This window comes from Neoarius graeffei, chromosome 28 (assembly GCF_027579695.1).
Source record: "Neoarius graeffei isolate fNeoGra1 chromosome 28, fNeoGra1.pri, whole genome shotgun sequence".
NCBI classification, from domain to species: domain Eukaryota; kingdom Metazoa; phylum Chordata; class Actinopteri; order Siluriformes; family Ariidae; genus Neoarius; species Neoarius graeffei.
This window is the reverse complement of record NC_083596.1, coordinates 3,076,450-3,099,920: the sequence shown is the minus strand read 5'-3', so window position 1 is coordinate 3,099,920 and position 23,471 is coordinate 3,076,450. Positions and strand designations below refer to the sequence as shown.

General features: G+C 38.1%; 1 protein-coding gene across 1 annotated transcript; it reads left to right on the top strand.

Annotated features, from left to right (window-relative positions):
* The first annotated feature begins 469 nt into the window (after nt 1-469).
* lhx3 (LIM homeobox 3) lies at nt 470-22,533 on the top strand. The gene is made up of 6 exons (XM_060913409.1): nt 470-539; nt 11,975-12,146; nt 15,131-15,333; nt 16,497-16,648; nt 20,085-20,256; nt 22,124-22,533. Exons 1-6 carry the CDS (start codon nt 470-472, stop codon nt 22,531-22,533), a joined length of 1,179 nt encoding a protein of 392 aa, XP_060769392.1.
* Nucleotides 22,534-23,471: the final 938 nt, after the last annotated feature.

Below are 23,471 nucleotides of genomic sequence, written 5' to 3'. Positions count from 1 at the left end.
CATTTTTGTTTTGTTTTAAAGTGTACTGTGCTTTCTAGACCTCGTTAAATATATTGGGGACACACACACACACACACACTCACATGATCGAGGCCCTTGTGCACCACCCCTTCAGCACCGTGGACAGAGCGTGCGCCACTCACTCACACACTCACACACACACACTTTGTCACGCAAAAGCAGGACGCCAGTCGCAGATCAGCTGAGGCGCGTCAACAGTCGTGAACAGTCGTCCGAGCGGCAGACAGGCGCGAGCTCTTCCCTTCCGTTTCCGTTCTCTCTCCCGGGTGTTTATTTGGATGCGGATGTGTCTCTCTTTTGCACGCGCTTTTTCATGAAACATAATACAGTCCACATGCATGAGATTCGTGCCGTCTGTTTATTTATTGATTTCCGGTTTTAGTGCTCAGGAGCGGTGTTTTATTTTGTTTTATTTTGTTTTATTTTGTTTGCACTCCTCTGCTGCAAAATGCTGCTCGAACATCCTGGATCGAGTTGTCAAAATCCAGGAAATTTCTCCAGATACAGTTCGGGCCAAGGTGAGCGCGCACTTCATTCCTACTTTTTACTTTTTTAATTTATTTCTGTGCATTTTTTAAAAATATATATTTCTGTGTTAGATTTATGGAAAATCACCCGACAGTAGCTTCACAGTGTTTATATCGGGATGATGTTGGTGCTGTAGAGCCTCAGTGAACAGCTTAGATGTTGTGTGTCTTTCTTTATTCAATCATCATCATCATCATCATCATAGTGATCATAAACTCACAGTCTTAGGGTTCTTCTACTATTTGTTTGGCTGTTTGTTGCACATCATTATTACAGAGACCCAAAACTCTGCATGTCTCCTTTTAACCCTGAAACACTCTGAGAGTAAGGGCATTGACCTGACCCAGTCCCTGTCGCTTCTGTGCCTTGAGTTGAATGGTCTGTGTTTATCTGTTACCTGTTTACAGACAGGTGTGCGTGTGTGTGTGTGTGTGTGTGTGTGTGTGTGCACCTGTTTTTGTGCCGGACATTATTTTTAAAGCCGCACGACAGCATCCACACCTCAGAATGAAACTTGAAGCTCCTTCCTCAGCGACAAGGAAAGGTACAGTTTAGTGCTCTTTATATCTCAGAGTGGACCTTCATCATCATCATCATCATCATCATCATCTTCCCTCTTCATCTTCTTATTAGCTGTCAGGGTTTTGCTTGACACATGGTGACTCCATTTGTTTATGTTTGGAAAGGAGCTGGACAATTAAAACATTATTATTATTATTATTATTATTATTATTATTATTCACTATCAGGTTAATATTTGTTTGCTTATAAAGGAGATTGTAATGGAGCTTTGTGCATCGCTTTTATTACTCTTATTTATCTTTATGTTTATTTATTTATCCAAATTCTGGTGCAAATCCTTTCATTTCACTTCATTTTAATGTTTTGAATATTAAGCGTAGCCTATGACGTATTTAGCATCATAAGCTAAAATCAAACGCAACAGATGCCAAAAAATTTGCACTTTATTGGGCAGTTTGCTCAAAGCGTCCTGTATTACTGGATGAAAAAAAAGTAAAAAATCAAGAAAGAAAGGAAAACTGTAAATATTTTGCGGGGGAAACTGTGATAATCTCGCGCGCAGTTTTTTTGTTATTATGAATATCTAATGAGCGGCACTGTGAGCAGCTGCGAAGCGCGCGCGCTGTCATTTCACACCGGCCGGCTCGAGGCACCGGGGAGGCCGCGCGCACCCGTCAAACAGCCAGAGCTTTCCGGTATGAAGCAGGTGTCGGGTTGCTGTGAGCAGCTTCTGCACCTGCCGCTCCGACCGGCACACAACACACACACACACACATAAAAATAACCACGTGAAAATATTACAGTGAGGTTCATAATAAATGTTAGTGATCCCGGCACCATGGGTGATATTATTATTATTATTATTATTATTATTATTATTATTATTATTATTATTATTATTTCTGTTTCCTGGAAATAGAATGCACTGAAAAACCGCGTTGGATCAAAGTAGATAGATAGATAGATAGATAGATAGATAGATAGATAGATAGATAGATAGATAGATAGATAGATAGATAGGTATTGCAAATTTAAATATTTCAGTTTTTAAATATTTTTTTAGTTAAAAAAATTAAAATAAAAAATGAGCCTACCTGTCACAAATTTTCACCTTTAGGATAACAAATTATTATTATGATTATTATTATTATTTTACTCTCAACCAAGAATATTTTTCAGTGTATTATTCATTATAATCCTGTGGAGTATTTCCGTGACTTATTCTGTATTTAATTCATATTCATAATCATCTGCACCACTCGGACTTCTATCAGTCCCAAAAGCCCAAAAGCAGCTCAGTGTTTTAATCCAAAAGCAGGTGAATGCTGATCTCCTGTGAGATCTCTGTGTGCGTTCAGAGGACAAACTGAGACACAAACTCAGAGCTTCTGTTCGCTGTTAAAGTTTATCAGTGCACTTTTAAAACGGGACATTTATGATGAGGGGCGGCTGTAGTGGTGTAGTGTAATGGTGTAGTGGTTAGCGCTGTCACCTCACAGCAAGAAGGTCCGGGTTCGAGCCCCGTGGCCGGCGAGGGCCTTTCTGTGCGGAGTTTGCATGTTCTCCCCGTGTCCGCGTGGGTTTCCTCCGGGTGCTCCGGTTTCCCCCACAGTCCAAAGACATGCAGGTTAGGTTAACTGGTGACTCTAAATTGAGCGTAGGTGTGAATGTGAGTGTGAATGGTTGTCTGTGTCTATGTGTCAGCCCTGTGATGACCTGGCGACTTGTCCAGGGTGTACCCCGCCTTTCGCCCGTAGTCAGCTGGGATAGGCTCCAGCTTGCCTGCGACCCTGTAGAACAGGATAAAGCGGCTACAGATAATGAGATGAGACATTTCTGATGATTTATTTTTTTCCCGTTTGGTTGTTTGATATTAAACGGAAGTCCTGCTTTACTTTATTCAGTCCGTCTGATACTTTCTGAAGTCTGTTTTAAGAAAATTGGAATGATTACACATGAACCCTTCACGGATAATTTGCCATTTGGTCATGATGTAACAGACAGACTGATGTTATTTTTATTTACGTGATTTGTTTTAAGGAACAATGTTAAAAGGCGAACTTTAATTTAAATCTTAATTTGAATACGTAAATAATTATAATCGCCTGCCATTACTGATCATTACAAACATTATCATTATTACTTCATAAAATAAATAGCTTAAAAAATTTAATTACACGTGTATTTGTCAAAGATGTTGATCACGTGATCAATAGCTTGATTAACGAGGCACTGATTAAAGATAATTTTAATGACATATAGCCTCCTGTACTGTGCTCTGATTGGCTGAATGTTTAAGCTATATTTTAAATAGATGATTAAACACCAAAGATTTTTAAAGTTAAAAAGTGAGGACTTCAGTCCTGTAATCCATGAATGAAGCGAATAAGCGTTTATAATATTATTTATCATCTGAGTGCATGATGTTGTTCAGTGATGTGTATTCAGTGTGAGACGATCAGAGGGTTGTTTGGTTTGGAAAATGTGAGCTTTGATTCCCCAGACCGAGCTTTATTTATTAATTTATTTCTAAGAGCTTTATCTCGGAATAAATGCATCCGACATGTAAAATAATTCACTGGGTCACATGTATCATAATAAAACATCACATTTCACAGGACTCAGATTAGCACCCTGTGAAGTCAGACATCAGAAAGAACTATTATTATTATTATTATTATTATTATTATTATTATAGAAAGAAAATAAATCTAAACAAATAAGAAAAGATGAAGTCTCGCGCACCCTGAGCCCCCCCAAAAAAACACCAAACACCAAAAACACCCCAAAAGCGCGCGTTTCATAAAGTGTTGAACTGAGAGAAAACAGAGCATTGATTTTAAATTCATCACCTACAGTGTGGCACTAAGGCTGATTTCCCCAGGCGCTCTTTCCCGTGTCAGATCAGTGTCAATACTCTGTGTGTGTGTGTGTGTGTGTGTGTGTGTGTGTGTGTGTGTGTGTGTGTGTGTGTGTGTGTGTGTGTGTGTGTGAGAGACACCAGTATTCCGCACCAGTGTAACTTCTAATCTTCAAACACATTGTTAAATATCTAATAGAATGTTTTTTTATATTAATTGAAGTGTTTAATGCAGTATCTGAGCCGATATCACGGACATCTCGCGATATTTACCGATAGTTTGCGCGCGTGCCAGGAGTTGGACTGATTTGCGCGCGCGCTGCCAAAGAACCGAGATGCTGTAAATATTAGAATAAGAAATAAATGAGTCAAGTCGGTCATTTTGTACAAATTAACACACTTCCGTACATCTCAAGCTCACAGTGAGGTGCACGTGCAAATAAATAAATGAATAAATGAACGAATGAATGAATGTTTAAATTTAAAAATCAGATAACAAATAGAATAAATAAAGCAATCAGCATGAATATAATTTGCTTAAACAGAAGACCGAGAAGAAGAAGAAGAAAAAGAAGAGAAGAAAAAGAAGAGAAGAAGAAGAGGAAGCATGAGGCTAGCTTCAGCAAAAGCATGAATAAAAAAATTGAATCAGAAAAAGTGTAAAATTAGAAGAATGAAATTAATAATTCAGAAATATAAGTAATGATTGATTGTACATTTATCACTGTTTTATTTATTTGCTTGTTTGTTTGTTATTTTTAATTTGTTTTTTTTGTTTGTTTTTTATTTTGTTTTGGTTTTTAAAAGACTTTTCTCCTCTTTTTTTGGTTTATCTATTCTCTAATAATACATCCTGATTCCACACAACTTTCTTTCATAATGTTCTGACAAGCCTCATTTCGACAGCATTAATGATCAGGAACACAGAAAATCTTCCGTCATGTCGCCTGGCTCTGTGATCTCATGATCACTGATCATATTTGTCCCAAAGCAGGACAGAAATTCAGAATGTAAAACATTCAAAAACAAAACAGCAAAAGCAAATGAAAGAAAGCCATCTTGAATCCAGAATCCTGAAGATCTTCCTGTTTCAGACTAAACTGTCAACCCATTCTGAGCTCTTGGGTTCGGGTGGAGGAGAGGCAAAGTGCAAACGTCTCTGTCCTGAAGAGTTTCCCAGAATAGACACAAAGCACTGACACTGGAGACTCCTTCCATCACGGCTCTGGACACGAAACCTTCAGCACATCAACAATTAGCTGGTTTTATTGTTCGCTGTCAGGATTCGATGATTAGATGTTTAGAATATTTTTCAGTTGCAGGACATCAGGGGTGAGACTGAAGTGTCATGAGAGGCTCGTTAGTTCTAAAAAAAAACCCACCCTCATTTATTTATTTATTTATCTATTTATTTATTTGCATTGCTTGTTTTGTTTTGTTTCGTTTTGTATGGAATCTGAAAAAATCAGGAATGAGCTTGGAAGTGTGTGAGAAACAGAAATACAGCTCGACATTATCATGAAGGATCTTTCACACCAGCATGGCACACAATAAACACCCATGTCCTCCAGATTAAACACCATCTGTAGTGTTAGACCTTTTAGTGTCTATCTTTTACCTCCAAGGTGGACGTTGTGTCTCTTTACTCTAAAATAAAAACTATTTACAGTCAGCTGTGCACCTTAAATCATTTTAAAAGGTAAATTTTATCCAAACATTTATTTATTAAAGAGACAGAAGGTGCATACTTGATGGTACGATTCCAGCAACAAGGAACACGACAGTTTCCTCTTCATTGTTTCATTGACAGAATAAACCAGAACACAACTGATTCATTAGAACAAATCTGGAATGTCTGGAAATAAACATCTGATTTTTTTTCCTTCAACATTCTGCTGAAGAGTTCACTGAAAGGCCGATTGAGTCATGGTTCATGTGTCGAAGAGAAAAACAACTCAGAAACTGTGATAATAGTGAGTTAGGAGTTTGAATAATGTTTGACACTGGTGTGCAAACATGCAAGACAGAATGAGGGCAGTTCATTCATTTAATATGCACTCTATCAGAAATACAAATACAGAGATACAAATATGTGTTTTGTTTTGTTTCTCCTGCTGCAGTACCTTCAAGTTTACATGTTTTACACCTTTAGAATCTCTCTTTCACCTGGAAGTGCTCATGTAGTGAATCTTTACTCTGAATGTAGATTAATTACAGTCAGATGGACTGAGATGGAGTGAGATGGAGTGTAAATCATTTTTAAAGCAACGTGAGGCTGCAGGTTCAGGTGAGTGATAGAATATTAGATATCCAACAGAAGTATGGTTCAGGGTACTATCCTGGGACTAAAGGTACCATACGATGGGTACAGCTTTGGAGTACCTTTAATTAGCTTTTATGCTTTAAACATAGTGACATCACTGTTCCTCGTAAGGTTCATTCAGTAACAAAACAATGAACTATAAAGTTATAACAATAAAAACCACACACACACACACACACACACACACACACACACTGCAAAAATGATTTCTTATAAAGAGAAAATATCTTTAATATGGGTGAATTTATCTCATATTTCTTATTAGAAGATACTAGAACTCAAAAATATGATTATTTAGCTTATTTTTAGACACTTTTACTCATTTCAAACTTTAAATATTATGTTCTTATTCTGTTGGCAGATAATTTTGCTAATTTTAAGCATTTAATTCTAGAAAAAAGTAAAAATTATCTGCCAATAGAATAAGAACATAACATTTAAAGCTTGAAATGAGTAAAAACATCTAAAAGTAAGTTAATAATCTTATATTTGAGGTGTAATAATCTTCTAATGATAAATATTAGATTCATTCACCCAGATTAAAGATATGTTCTCTTCACAATAATATATATATATATATATATATATATATATATATATATATATATATATATATATATATATATATATTTTTTTTTTTTTTTTTTTTTTTTTTTTTTTTTTTTGGCATGTAGAGATGGTTGGTATGAGCGCAGGGTAAAAGTGCAGCACGAAAATGACATTTGAGTGAATTAAGTAAATTATGCAGCCAGGATTGTATAGAAGGTTTTAGCGTAAAGCTTCAGAGCTTTAAATGATTTGTTAATGTGTAGAGATTTACTCTAAAGGTCCTGATGATGTCACTAACTTTAATATTACCTCATTCCACATCAGCAACAAGGAGAAGAATGATTTGTCCTGATATTTATTTGGTTATTATTTATTATATAAAAGTTAGAACATGTTGTGAATGTTACTCGGCTTTAGGAGATTAAATTGGCTCTGGAGTTCGGATTCTGGAGCAGTGCTTTGAAGCTTTGAAGTATTTTTAAAGATGTAAAGATCCAGTCTATAGAGCGACAACTGGTTTACCTTTACTGCAGGTACCAGGTACCTTTAATGGTCCAACACCAGCAACAAGAAAAGGTACTGTTCAGTACCTTTGTTTTTAAGATTGTTGATAAAAGTACAGCAAATGTTGGAAAATAAATATTAGACTTAATAAATTATAGCTTGGGGTTTTTTTAGAGGAAAGATTTAGAGCTTTTATTTATTTTTTAACCTTAAATTATTTGTTAAGGTGTAAAGATTTAGTGTAAAGTTACTAATGATGTAACTAACCTTAATGTTACTGCATTAGCATCAAGGAAAAAGGAAAAGTACAGTTTGTACTGTTAGACTATTTATTTATTTATTTATCAGTGCAAACATTTCGTTATAAAAGGAAGAACATGTCATGAATGTTAGTGTTAGATTTAGGAGCCTGAATTAGCTCTAGAGCTCAAACTTTACAGCTTGGAATAAAGAGAACGGGAAAAGGAGAATGCAGAGGAAACACCTGGATGTTAATGTTAAATTCATTGGAAAAAAAAAAACTAAAGAAGAATAAGAAAACTAGTTAGCAGGCGATGCTAGTCTAAATGTTTCTAGTTAGCTTAGTTGATGCTAATCTGTTACCAAGGCAACGCGGGGAGGCGTAATCCAGTGCGCAGGAGCAGCGCTGAGCGCGCGCCACGGGTGCTATAGATACAGATGCAGCGCGTGCTTGTTCAGGCGCACGAGCGCAGCTTTCACGCAGCTCCAGAGCGCGAGCGTGAGGACCGCGCGGCTCTTCCTGCCTGAGTTTCCTCCTGATGAAGAATGAGAGCATGGCGCACGAGCGCAGAGAGGCGGCGGGGAACAGCGCGGAGATGCTGCTCGCGCTCCTGACGCACACCGACGACTTCCGCAGAGGTACGAGCCTTTACGCAGCTTCGCTCTGTGGGGCTGGATGGTGATGATGATGACGATGGTGGTGATGATGGTGGTGGTGATGTTGATGGTGGTGGTGATGATGATAGTGGTGATGGTGGTGATGATGGTGGTGGTGATGGTGATGATGATGGTGATAATGGTGATGATGGTGGTGGTGATGATGATGGTGGTGATGGTGATGATGGTGATGTTGATGGTGGTGGTGATGGTGGTGGTGATGGTGATGGTGGTGATGATGGTGATGTTGATGGTGGTGGTGATGATGATGTGGTGGTGATGGTGATGATGGTGGTGGTGATGATGATGGTGATGTTGTTGGTGGTGATGATGATGGTGATGATGGTGATGGTGGTGGTGATGATGATGATGATGATGGTGATATTGGTGGTGGTGGTGGTGATGATGATGGTGATGATGGTGGTGGTGATGGTGATGGTGGTGATGGTGATAATGGTGATGATGTGATGATGGTGATGTTGATGGTGGTGGTGATGATGATGATGTGGTGATGGTGATGGTGGTGATGATGATGGTGATGATGATGGTGGTGATGGTGGTGATGATGATGGTGGTGATGGTGATGATGATGATGATGATGATGGTGATGATGATGATGTGATGATAATGATGATAGTGATGATTATGATGGTGATAATGATGATGTGATGGTGATGGTGATGTGATGTGATGGTGACGATGATGATGATGATGATGTGGTGATGATGATGATGATGATGATGATTCGGATATGAAGTGCTGTTTTTACCTGCAGCTATAAACTGGGATGAAGTGAATTGTTGCTGTTTGTTTTCCGCAGATGAACTTGGAAAAGAGTTTAAGACTCGAGTGCATAAAAAATATGAGATTTATTTGGGAGAAGAAACTTATATTTTTATTTAAAAAAATTATCATCTCTCATTTGAAGTGCAAAAAGATCTCTTACAGTCAGGACTGTGTTATAGTAATTATACATGCATTAATGTTAACGTTTAGTTCTTTATTATATTTATTCATTTTGTTTGGGTTTGATCTTTATCATTTTGAAATTAAAATATATTTGGTGATGATTTAGTTCCATGATCACCCCTTCCGGTGCTTTTTCCGGTGAATATCGCGGTTATTGTCCGTATTTTGTGTTTGTAGGCTGTTCAGGTGATTAGCTGTAAATCTTTGTTGTCCATCCTCCTTTGTTGTATACAAGTCACATTTATTCATGGTTAAAACAACATCCACAACAACAGGGCCTTCCGGTGATCCTTACACTTTGTTTACAATGTAAAATTTGTCATGCATAATGTGTGTTGTGTAAATGTATTTGTTTGTGATCTATAATTTGTTGTTGTTGTTGTTGTTGATCTCTCAGCCCTGTCATCATTAGCGGTGGAGTTTGAGTGCCTTGGCAGAGTCCTGTACAGATTTCTCTTCTCTCTCAGGCCTCCTCTGTCCCATCAATAATTCACAACCATTTTGTGCACCTGTTCTTTCTTGCTTATTGTGTGTGTGTGTGTGTGTGTGTGTGTGTGTGTGTGTGTGTGTTGCCCGGAAAAAGATCCCTGCATGAGCGTTGCTACAGAAAGCCGCAGCGCGCTGCATTATTTAGCCTCGTCACAGACAGCAGTCGCGCGCGCGCCGTAACACGTGAACTCGCGTGCGTTCGGTTTTCAGGTAATTACATGCAGGTGGGCGGCCCACGTGACTTCTCGATACGTGCATTAAAATAACCCCGCGCGCGCGTGTTTAAACTCCAGTCCAGTTTGCTGCATAATAATAATAATTATTATTATTATTATTAAATGATGATGCAATTATTCACTTATTCATCTGTGAATATTCTATTTTTCATTAATTCTGATTATTTTACATTTTTTAAATATGCAAATTTTATTAATATTTAAATTAAAAGTGGGTCAATGTTATAAAGTATAAAAAAAGCATTCTTAATAATCATTATAGCTACAGTCAAATAGTAATAATAATAAGAAGGAGGAGAAGAAGAAGAATCAATCATTTTAAACAGTGTAATTGTAGATTTTGTACAGAATTTGCTTGTATAGATTTGTTTCAACAATTAAAGAAAGAAAGAAAGAAAGAAAGAAAGAAAGAAAGAAAGAAAGAAAGAAAGCATATTTAGATTTTAAAAATGATCAAAAAATATTTACAAATAAACAAAATCTGATCAAACAGTAATCCAGTCAAACACAGAGTGAGAGATTTGGAGTTAAAGGTGGAATAAGTGACACATTTTGTTGCTGTGTAAAATGGTGTCTAAAGTGTGAGAAGTAGTTCACTGGATGATGTTTGTGTCATTTTAATGTTTTTATTTTTGTTGTTGTTGTTGTTGTTGTGATTAGTATTTATTGATGTCATCATGGCGACATTGCTCTCCAGTTGTTTCAAATCAGTTTCAATATGAAAGGGTTTTGGTGAAAACATACATGATATTACACTATACTATACTATACTATACTATACTATACTATACTATACTATACTATACTATACTATACTATACTATACTATATATGTAGATATTCAAATTACATTTAAATGCTTGTTTTATTTAAAATTTTGTTGAATAGTTACAGCAACTGTTTAACAGCAAAGCTTTTTGCATTATTATTATTATTATTATTATTATTATTATTATTATTGACGATCCTTCTTATAAAAGCTTCAGACTGTATATCATAACAGAGTAATAATTCAGTACTCCTGGACACTGACCACATTCAGCATTCTTACTTTATTACTCTGTGAGTTATTACATTTAATTTGCACATAAAATCATCAGCAATCACAGTCATATAATAATAATAATAATAATAATAATAATAATAATAATAATAATAATAATGAAACAGAGTGGTTGTTGATCAGATGTATTTGAGTAGATTAGACAGACTCGGACGGGTTTGAGAGTCCCGTCGGCTGTTTGCGGGGTTGTGTGTCATGGAGTGTGTGATAGTTCACACTGAGATAAATTCTACACACTTTACTCTGTATTACACAACAGGTAAAGGAGTTCTGTTCATTATAGAGTTAAATCTTTGAACCCTGGTGATTGAGGCTTGCTTATACTTATTCTTAAAATGTATACAATATATCTTATTGTTATTTTTATTTTATAGAGTGTGAGAGTCTCAAGTTTGTTGCAGTGATTTATGATTTCATTTTAATCATTTTGATCAATGTCATTTAAACAATTGAATAAATAAACAAACAAGCAAATAGATAGATAGATAGATAGATAGATAGATAGATAGATAGATAGATAGATAGATAGATAGATAGATAGATAGATCACAACATGTCATTAAATCATCCAGAGAGTTATTCATTGTTTTATTGCTGTTAAAATATTTCAGCCTGTAAATATCCAGCAATAATGTTTGTTTGTGTTTTTATTTATTTTTTCATCTGAAGCTTTTTTAGCCTTTTTTTAACTTTTGTTTATTTGAAATTGCTATTAGAATATTATAGCCATCTATCCACACAGTATTGCATTATTATCCTTTTTTTTTCATTTTGTTCTCCAACAAAATCACATTATTCTTTGTTCTTTTCTGGTTGCAGTTTATTTTTTCTTGTATGTTTTTCCCATATATTCAGTCCTGTTTTATTGTGTTTCATTTGCTGATGAACACAAACATGTCCATAATGTTTTTGCATAGATAGATAGATTGATTGACTGATTGATTTAATCCTGGCTTTATTTCTGCTTTGCATTAATGTAAGTTTATTTGTTGTTGTTTATGTTTATTTTTCAGATATCCCGGTGTGTGCAGGTTGCAGTCAGCACATCGTCGACCGCTTCATCCTGAAAGTGTTGGACCGTCACTGGCACAGCAAGTGTCTGAAATGCAGTGACTGTCAGTCCCAGCTGGCAGAGAAGTGCTTCACCCGCGGAGACGGTGTCTACTGCAAGGAGGACTTCTTCAAGTGAGTCTCTCGGTCCGAGCCAGACTTCACCAAACACACACCACAGCACAGAGATCGCCTTATTAATCCAGCAGGATGAAAGAATTCAGTTAAAGTGGTGGAACAGATTCTTTAAAATCATATCTGGTTTTATAAAGAAATCTTCATGTTCTCGACCTCTTCAACGTCAAGCTGCACAGAAGTGTGTTCCTCTGGAACATTCCAAGTAGGACCCTGCTTACAGGATATGATCCTTCATCATCAAATCAACACAAGAACCTTTAATAATAATAATCATCATCATCATCATCGGTTCAATTTATGTTGTAACAGTCAAATTTGCATTGCAATCAATCAATCAATCAATGTAAGTCAGACAAATTGATTTTTTTAGAAATATTTAACAGTTGTGTGTGTGTGTGTGTGTGTGTATTTGTGCCTCAATTTTGAGTGTTAGAAAGGTGCGATATAACTGATATTATTATTCTCTCTCTCTCATTATCTCTAGCCGCTTTATCCTTCTACAGGGTCGCAGGCAAGCTGGAGCCTATCCCAGCTGACTACGGGTGAAAGGCGGGGTACACCCTGGACAAGTCGCCAGGTCATCACAGGGCTGACACATAGACACAGACAACCATTCACACTCACATTCACACCTACGCTCAATTTAGAGTCACCAGTCAACCTAACCTGCATGTCTTTGGACTGTGGGGGAAACCGGAGCACCCGGAGGAAACCCACGCGGACACGGGGAGAACATGCAAACTCCACACAGAAAGGCCCTCGCCGGCCCCGGGGCTCGAACCCAGGACCTTCTTGCTGTGAGGAGACAGCGCTAACCACTACACCACCGTGCCGCCGATATTATTATTATTATTATTATTATTATTAACCAACTGTACAATAGTAAGTAAGACCAAAGATCAAAGTAAAAATACAATCTCAGGTGTATAAAGCTATTGTTCATTTGGCCAATGCTGTTTACCTATAAATAAATAAATAAATAAATAAAGGGGGGGGGGGACCTGGAAATTTAGGGAAAGGCCAACGGATAAGAAGATTTGGGAGCCATGTACGAAACTCAAACGTTTTCACTCGATCATGTCGGATATCGTCTTTCTCATTATCGTTTCACTTTCCCATATTACTGTGTTTTGCATTTCACTGCAGAGTTTTTCGACGCCATTTTCATCATCAAACTGGGCTGGGTTTCCCAAAGCCTCTTAACGCTAAGAGCATCTTAACTAGGAGAGAGAAAGTGTTCATTGTGATGCTCGCTCTACCATTTAACGATGATCTTTGTGCTATGATGCTTTTGGGAAACTCAGGCCAGTTCTTTAATATCATCTTTCAGTCATTTTATTCCTTCTCTTAAACACCCATTATCACAGCGAATACTTTAACTTTAAATTGTTCTTGTCTTTCTCATAATTTGAAACACAGCTGTTGGTATTTTTATATCTTTTTGTTTTTATTATTATTATTATTATTATTATTATTATTGGACACATAAACGCAAAGGAGAACTGAAGTCATTTTTAAACTTGCTTTATTTCTTAATTAACGTGTTATTTAATTATGTTTTCAGTTTTAGTAACCTTATATCGTGACTCATATTGGGAACTAATTGCAATTCAATATTATACCTATCGGCCTATTCAGTTTTTAGCCATGTTGAGTTTAGTTCGTTTGGTCCCCGGCAGGCGTCGCTTATCCGCGCAATCTTCACGAGACTTGTGTGAGACTTCAAAACGTGAAGTGTCAGCCAGGTGTCGGTGCCGCCATTTTGAAAACTGTTTTCCAAACGAAATATTGCACAAAAACGGGCAGCACGGTGGTGTAATGGTTAGCGCTGTCGCCTCACAGCAAGAAGGTCCGGGTTTGAGCCCCGTGGCCGGCGAGGGCCTTTCTGTGCGGAGTTTGCATGTTCTCCCCGTGTCCGCGTGGGTTTCCTCCGGGTGCTCCGGTTTCCCCCACAGTCCAAAGACATGCAGGTTAGGTTAACTGGTGACTCTAAATTGACCGTAGGTGTGAATGTGAGTGTGAATGGTTGTCTGTGTCTACGTGTCAGCCCTGTGATGACCTGGCGACTTGTCCAGGGTGTACCCCGCCTTTCGCCCGTAGTCAGCTGGGATAGGATCCAGCTTGCCTGCGACCCTGTAGAACAGGATAAAGTGGCTAGAGAAAATGAGAGATGAGATATTGCACAAAAACGAGTTTAAATGATGATTACTGCTGACTTTTTTCAAACTTTCCTGATTGCTATCAAAACAAACAAAACTTCCGGCTTGATTACATCAGCATTCGAAAGAGGGCGCGCACATCTTTTGACAGCGTTGGCAGATGTTGGTCACTTTGATTTCCGCTGTACGGTTTACTTCCGTCCTACGATGTCTCGCACAGGTCTCAACGAATCTCATTTACGGCCGTTGGTTTGACATATGGACTGATATATTTCAGAGCATATTTCAAACACTCATAACTTGCTATAGCAGCGACAAAATAGCGATCAAAAATGCATTCCTATATTTAATAAAATGAGATAAATAGAATTTTGATAATAAAAAATTTGCCTTCAGTTCTCCTTTAACTTTATTCCCTACTGAATTTCTGTTCCAGTTAAATTAATTTTATTAAAGATTTTCTCATTGGATCATTAAGTATTCTCTGCTTCCAAAAACAAAACCATACTCCTCTAATAATTTGACACTTTAATTATTAATTAAAGCCTGAATTCTTATTAGTTATATTAATTTAGATAATAGCTCCTGAGAGCCCTTGCCTTGAGGTGTGTGAGTGAGACAGTGACGATGTCAGCGCGCTGCGTTCTGATGTTTTATGAGTCTCCTTTTAAGTATTTGTTGATAGAATGAGAATTTATTTCTCATTTATACACTTGTGTTAGTTGTAATGCATACAGTTATCTCTCAGTGATCTCGCAGTATTTCACACGTTTCTTCAGTTCTCCCAGTTCGCCTAACCCTACACCCTTCGTGGCTGTGCAGGAGGTTCGGGACGAAGTGTGCGGCGTGTCAGCAGGGCATCCCGCCGAGTCAGGTGGTGCGGAGAGCGCAGGATTTCGTCTATCACCTTCACTGCTTCGCGTGCATCGTGTGTAAGAGGCAGCTAGCCACAGGGGACGAGTACTACCTGATGGAGGACAGTCGACTGGTGTGTAAAGTCGACTACGAGACGGCCAAGCAGAGAGGTGAGGCTTAAAGACGACAAAAACTGAAATGCTGCATTTCTTTACATTTCTTTACTTTTTTACAGAAACATTATCAATAACACAGCTGAAAAACAGTTTCTACACAGTTTTCCTGGTTGACCCCCAAATCTACTCAATCAGCCAAGACCCAAGACACGCTCAGTTGTTTCCTGGTTTTAAAATTCCCTGATGATAAAAGTCGTGCGCTCAGATTGTATTTCGTTTGACATCTGGAACAGTTCCAACCGAAGGCGCTTAATTGTTTCGGCCACTTCTTTAAATCCGGGGACCCCGTATGGATCGGCCGCTTTTAACTACGAACTTCATCTTCCAGGTCCATGAGGTCATCTATAAACATTTGACCCACCTGAGCTAATTGCACGGCGGATCAATAAACGCCAAAGCAGTACGCCCAAGTTCCCCTCCCAGCTGGGATGTTTTTTTTTTTCCTTGTTATTGTTCTGGAAATAAAATGACCTTGTGCTGTGGATATCATTTGGATGGTCTTTGTTGTTTTTGCATTTACAGTTTAGGTTTATTTGTCATGAAGCAGGCGAGGTTTAACTGGAAGTGGGTGGAAAACAATCCAATCTGACAACCATGTTCAGAATTCCTACGAGTCTTTTGATTAGAGGATTTCATGAACAGAGCACAAACGACTCGGCTTCAATCCAATAATATCCAATAATAACATTTTCATAAGCTATAAAATGTACAGTATGTTAATCGCATTAGATTTTAGTCATTATTTGTCTATTATTTTGATATTTCACAAAATATCAGTGACACTTTTCTTCGTCCTGTAACCAATTAAAGATCACATTTCCAAAAAAGAAAGTCTACTTTTGTATTTAAACTGATAATACTGAATATAATAAAATCCTTAAACCCAAACTGGTTCAGAAAATAACTGTGTTTTATCAATTGCATAATGAATTGATGGGGAAGCCATGGCCTAATGGTTAGAGAAGCAGCTTTGGGACCAAAAGGTCACCGGTTTGATTCCCTGGACCAGCAGGACTGGCTGAAGTGCCCTTGAGCAAAGCACCGAACCCCCAAACTGCTCCCCAAGCTGCTCTGGCTGTGTTGTACGTCGCTCAGGATAAGAGTGTCTGCTAAATGCCTTTAACTTAAAAAGCTTGTTCTTGTTTGTTTTGCTGCAGAGGCCGACTCGACAGCAAAAAGGCCGCGCACAACCATCACAGCCAAGCAGCTAGAGACACTGAAGAACGCCTATAACAACTCGCCCAAGCCGGCACGCCACGTCCGTGAGCAGCTGTCCTCAGAAACCGGCCTTGACATGCGAGTGGTGCAGGTCAGTCAACAGTTTCAGGTGTTATTCAACAATTTGCGAACCTGAGATGAAATAAAATTTGATCAAGCAGGGAGTCTTCGACTCCACAATAAACTCTGCAGACTCTTTGGCCGGGATGGCATTTAATGAAATTCAAACAGTATGCATTTATATCAGACTTCATTTGACCTTGGAGGAGACGGAAAGAAACTTTATTCTCAGTCTAACAAAACATATATGAGCATTACGAGACTGTCGATACAGACACCTCGAGAACACTAGAGCAGGTGAACTGGGTATACTGGCTGCACATACTGTATGTGATAACAGGGACCAAATAATTTTGATCCTGAGACCATGTGGCATATCATATTCGCATTATTAACTTCCTGACTGACTCGCAATTCATTAATAAAACAGTGAACATCTCAAATGTCAGACATGAAAAGAAATAAAAAGTATATTTTCTGCATATTTCATGCAATCTATATCTTCTCTATATACAGTGCATACTTACATGTACCATAATGTATTTGTGTTCAAGTTTTGTGACATATTTATGGTATGGTGTGGTAATGCTCACTAAACTAACATTATGTTATTGTTATATTAACGTTGTAACATGATTACACGAAGATATGAAGTTTATCTTCGAGTGGTGAATGTATATAACACGAGTGATCGAAGAAAAACTTCATCTCTTCGCACTACTGTATAATGTTCTTTATATTATATGGACACATCCACAAAAAAAATGCACAAGCTAAACCAAAGAATTTTAATTTTGACAGCGCGCGTCGTATCATAGTCAGTGGGAAAACGCTGGGAGTGATGTCATCAGAGTGAAATATCAGGAATTATTGCACATACAGGACACTGTTTCAATGGAATAAAAACATGTGTTCTATTCCCTTCTCGCCGGTTTCATTCATTTGGTTTGATAGCATGCAATATTGTTAGCATATCGCTTATCCTACGTGTGTTACGTCACTCTACCCAATGGAGAATGAAGGTTGAATATGGTTTACGATATTGCATGGTTGTCAAGACAACATGACGTCACACGTCGGAGATGTAAAACTTCTGCACTAGCAAGTGAGAGACTATGACAATTTGTAAATAAACAAACATGGCCGCCAGGTTTGCGTCGTTAAATACGGAAGATTTTGAGAGAATTTTGAAAGAGAAAGATGCGTTGAACACCCGAAAGGAATGTGATGTGTAATAATAATAATAATAATAATAATAATAATATTGGCTGGCTTTTTTTCGTGGTCTATCAGATATATTCCATTCAGCTACTCGTCTTCGACTCGTTCATTCAGTATCATGCTCGCTGAATGGAATATATCTGATAGACCACAAAATAAAGCCAGCCATTATTATTTAAATATGTCACTCAGATCCATGATGTATTTCGTCTGAAAAATGCAAGTTTTTCAGCACGAGAAGATAAATTTCACATCTTCAAGCTAGTGTGTGATTTTCTTTTTTTTATTTCGACACATTCACAAACAAAAAGTCCCCAAATTTATCAAAACAAAATTTATCATCGATTTCCTCACGAGTGACAGATAGAGATTTATGTCCCGGTTTTGGTTCTCCATGTCCCAGATGGAGCTCGGATGAGTGGTGTATTTCCCACTAAAACACTCGTGTCCGTGTAAAACAAAATAAATACATGAACAAAATAATAATACTTACATTGTATAGCTGTTCTTTTTTCGCTTAACGAAATAAACCAAATAACGAAAGCCTGCCTTAAACAAAACTATTATTCCATCATTAATCATAATTAATTGAGAAAACTCACAAATGAAAATGATAGTTTTATTTATATGAGGAAAGGTTTGATGTCCTGTAGGTGTATTTATTCACTGTACAGTACGTTCTGAAGAAACATTAATGAATGCAGATCGTTACTTTATTAATGTCTCGTGCTGAGTAATTTGGTAAATAATGTTAGTATAGCTTAAGTTAATTAAGTTGATTTAATTTATCAGGTTATCTATATTATATTATATTATATTATATTATATTATATTATATTATATTATATTATATTATATTATATTATATTATCTCATTATCTCTAGCCGCTTTATCCTTCTACAGGGTCGCAGGCAAGCTGGAGCCTATCCCAGCTGACTACGGGCGAAAGGCGGGGTACACCCTGGACAAGTCGCCAGGTCATCACAGGGCTGACACATAGACACAGACAACCATTCACACTCACATTCACACCTACGCTCAATTTAGAGTCACCAGTTAACCTAACCTGCATGTCTTTGGACTGTGGGGGAAACCGGAGCACCCGGAGGAAACCCATGCGGACACGGGGAGAACATGCAAACTCCGCACAGAAAGGCCCTCGACGGCCACGGGGCTCGAACCCGGACCTTCTTGCTGTGAGGCGACAGTGCTAACCACTACACCACCGTGCCGCCCCTATATTATATTATATTATATTATATTATATTATATTATATTATATTATATTATATTATATTATATTATATTATTAAGGATTTTTTTTTAAAATGCCAGAGGAAAAAGACATGCAAAAAGACTGCTATAAACCGAAACATGAATTTAAAGCGGTGTTACAGTCGGACCGATTTAATTTATGAGGAAATGGAGTGGAGTGAAGCTCGGGGAGCGGAGAACGCAGGAGCTCGTTAAACAATGCTAATGCAATGGGATTCTTGCATATTGTCCAGGGGAAAAGCCTACAGTGGCCATATATATTATTTTATGTTTCACAAGGACACTTCAGCCTAAAGTGGAAGTACTTCTCGTGTCCATTATTCACACTAAAGAGACATTAAGGTTAAGGCGAGAATCATGCTATTAGGAAACACTTGGATTGCATGGAGTTAAACAGAATGGAGTTAAAGCGATGTTCAACAGACAGTTTTGTAAACGGAGACATGTTCTGTGACTTTGTTCACATCTCCACTCTGGAACAGTAAAAACACTCATCACATGTGGCGAGAAGGAAGCTCAGGACTCTCACCCTGGCTGCTCCTGAGGTTAAGGACAACTTGTAGCTGTCTGGAAGTTAATTACGTCCTCGATAAATCTCTCCAGGGCCACAGGAGTCTCAGCGTTATGGGCTTCTCATTGCTTCACCTTAAAATTACTAGGTTTAAAAAAAATACAGCTAGAAGACCTCAAAAATTCATTTCCATTAAAAGCTGATCTTTCATAGTAGAAAACGAATGGTTCTGTGGTTGTATTTTTTAATATGTTGCTTATATGTATGATATTTGAGCTGTAGTTGATGCTCTCTGAAATAGAAATGTCAGTAAAATAGATGCATCTTCACACAGGACACCAGAAATATAAGGTGTATACAGTTTATGTGACTCAGTAATGCTTGGATTAAGGTGGAGGTTCTTGTCATTTTTTGTCGAGGAACCTGCAAGTACATCAAGCACATCTGTATTTTTTCCAGGTGTGGTTTCAAAACAGAAGAGCAAAAGAGAAGAGGCTAAAGAAGGATGCTGGAAGACAGAGATGGGGACAATACTTTCGTAATATGAAGAGATCCAGAGGAAACTCCAAATCGGATAAGGACAGCATCCAGGAGGAGGGCATGGACAGTGACGCTGAGGTCTCCTTCACAGGTGTGAGAGAATGAGAGCTATTCGAGTCCCTTTTATGGCATTTCACTACTTCTGATCTGATATAGAGTTAAACTGATTTGCATGATTATCTTCTTCAGGACACTTTTGATTAGTAGCTCTACACTCTCAAAAAATAAAGTATATTATTGTACGTTTAAGGATACAACGGCTTGTCACTGGATCAGTACCCTTATATACACTGCTTAGGAACATGTATGTTCCTTTTTTGCCCTAAAAAGGTGCACATCGAGATCCAATAATAAGCCCTAAGGGGTACATTAGTGTAGATTGTACCGGTACCATGGGGAACAGAAATGGACTCCTACTGCACCCCTATTTCTCATAGTGTGGTTGTTTGGACAATAATAATTTCCTGAAAGCCTTGCATATTTTCTTAAAGCTAGACGGCCTTTTGATTTCATAAAATCGGTGAAATTTAGTTCCCTCTGAAATGTGGTGATTATGATATATGTTTATTTCTGTAATATCTCACGAAATAAATATCAGGCCATTCTGTGGCTGGGAAGTTATTTAATTTGAGGGGATTAAAGCAAATAATGTGCATGAAATCGCTCGCTTTGCGCAGTCAAGCAGACAGAGGAAGTCCGTGTGCGCATGCGCAGGTTTACCTTCTTCTTTTGGGTTTTACGGCAGCTGGCATCCACAGTGTTGCATTACTGCCATCTACAGGTTTCCCTTTGAGCGTGCACTGACAGTTCCATCATTCTGTCGCTAAACGAACAGCTGATCACACCGAGGTGCTCGCTGAGCGCCCATATTTATAAGTTTGGTCCTGCGTTTCCTTTCCTTCGTATAGAACATGACGTCTTTTCTTCTCACTTTCTTTCCATTACTGTAGTCGCTCTTTCATGTTTCATTCACACACTCACGTCCTCCATTTTTCTCTCCTGTTTCAAATTTGTATCCCACAATGCCTTGCGTGAACGGGGAAAGCCCACCACGTGATGCATGACGTAGTATCTTGAATTGGGTCATGGTGAAGCAGGAAAAAATAGCGGAGAATTTAGGACCACGTGGAGATAAATTCATTAATTTTTCCATTTTAAAAAAACTAATAAAATTGGAAGTCTGTGATTCAAATTCAGTAGCTTTCAGTCACTAAACAAAAATAATTGGGTGTCGGGGAAAATTCTTTTGATGAACTACACTTGAAAAATCTGAAAGGCAGTACAGCTTTAACTGATAGCAATATTTTTATCCTTGGCTTGCAGTAATCTAATACATAATTCCATAAATGCCTATTTATATTCAAATGTTTGAAAGGACTTTGCCCGTCATCCCTCAGGAACATGTTTACCTGTAATCCTGAAGGACATAACTACAACACGAGAAACAAATCTAACATTCATATGGTCGAGATATGATCCGAGTCTGGTTATAGATCCTTCAAATATTCTGCTGCTAAATTATTCACCAGTCTGGATTCTATAGTTATAAACTCTCAGTGTGTTAAAAATCATTTTGCTCAAACTATTGGTGATGTATAAAACTAAAAATGTTCTAGATTAACTCTAAATTGTCCAGTGTATTCAAACCTCTAAGTTATTATAATTTTCACACTATTTCATCAAGTTTCCATTGTCAATACAAATCGCTATAAGTTTTAACATTTTTATCCAAATTATTATACTTTTAATTACTCTATTTGTTATTATATATTTCCCATTCATTTATATTTGTTATGCACAGCTTTCATGTAAATAAGTGTCAGCTTTTGAAACCCCATCCCTAATAAAGATTATTATTATTATTATTATTATTATTATTATTATTATTATTATTATTATAGGTCTAAAATGTCAACTAAAGAGCTGAAAACTCTCCTTTCGCTCCTCTTTCTGTGCAGATGAGCCTCCCATGTCGGAGCTGAGTCACTCGAACAGCCTGTACAGCAGTCTGAGTGAGAGTTCTCCAGCTCTGGGCCGACAGGGAGGAGCTCATTCTGCCTTCACCCTGGATCATGGATCCGTCCTGCCGTCTCAGGATCAATACCACGACATTCGTCCCAGCAGTCCATACAGCCTCGCACAGTCACCTGCTTCGCTTCAGCCTCTGCCCAGGCAGCAGCCCCTCATCTCCAGCCTGGTATACCCTGATTCCGGCTTGCCCATGGTGGGCCAGGGTGGGCACGGCATGGTCCCAGCCGGGCCGAACGGCCCCAACTCGGACCTGTCGACCGGAAGCAGCGGCGGGTATCCGGAATTCCCAGCTAGCCCCGCCTCCTGGCTGGATGAAGTTGAGCACAGCCAGTTCTGATGAGGGATTGATTCGATTTGAGTTTTGTATAAAAAAAATATCGCAAGCTCCAGACGAGGAATGGAAGGGAAGGAAGTCAAACGCATCAACTTTATTCTCATCTGCATGGATTGAAGAGTCACAGTTTTGGACTCATGGATGGAGCTGAGACTCAAAACAAATGATCCAGTAACTTTTGCCCTCTCTGTTAGTTTGAGGATAGTTTTTGAGGACTTCTGTTTGGTGACATAAAGATCAACCGTTCTGAGCCTGACCAAAAAAAAAACAAAAATACAATAGAAACTCTTGACGAAGATGCCTGAGATAACGATCTGACCTCCAGCGTGTGGCATCGTGTGCACTTTCCCAGTGTGTTAAAGTGAAAAGAGACATTCGTTGCTCCGTTAATGTGATATAGATGTCAGACTGGACTTTCGTCAGACCTCCATTCTTCATTTCTCTTCTCAGTGTCTTAGTGTAAACATCACCAGTTTTTTGTGTCTGGTTGTTGCCAAATGTCTCGATCCAGTATATCACAACTCAGCATTGTGGATCCTTTATTTTTATATCCAGTCTCCTCGGACGTCACAAAAACATTTAGTGCATTTTGTGACCCAGAGTAGACAAGCTGTAGTTGTTGACTCTCGTGATTCTCTAGGACACGTCTATGCATTTGTGTGTTTTTGGATGTATCTTGTTCGTTTTCCTCGGCCTCAGCTTGCAGCTCCCAGGCTCCTCTAAGTGTTTATGTGAAAGATGTTTTATGTCTTATTTATTCTCTCTGATAACGATGAAGTGATACAGATCTTTAATAAATTTGTCAATGAAATCCAGACTAAGATCTCGATCTTATTCACACACCATCGGGTCATGTGTCCAAGCCCTGAAGCAGATGAAGGACTCTTTTTTTAATGTCACGTTATTTAATGAACTAAATGATCATTACAGCAAGTTACCTT

Coding starts and splice junctions, on each gene's coding strand:
- lhx3 (XM_060913409.1), top strand. CDS start 470: ATGCTGCTCGAACATCCTGGATCGAGTTGTCAAAATCCAGGAAATTTC. Junction 12,147..15,130: donor TGCAAGGAGGACTTCTTCAA/GTGAGTCTCTCG, acceptor GTGGCTGTGCAG/GAGGTTCGGGACGAAGTGTG. Junction 16,649..20,084: donor TTGACATGCGAGTGGTGCAG/GTCAGTCAACAG, acceptor TATTTTTTCCAG/GTGTGGTTTCAAAACAGAAG.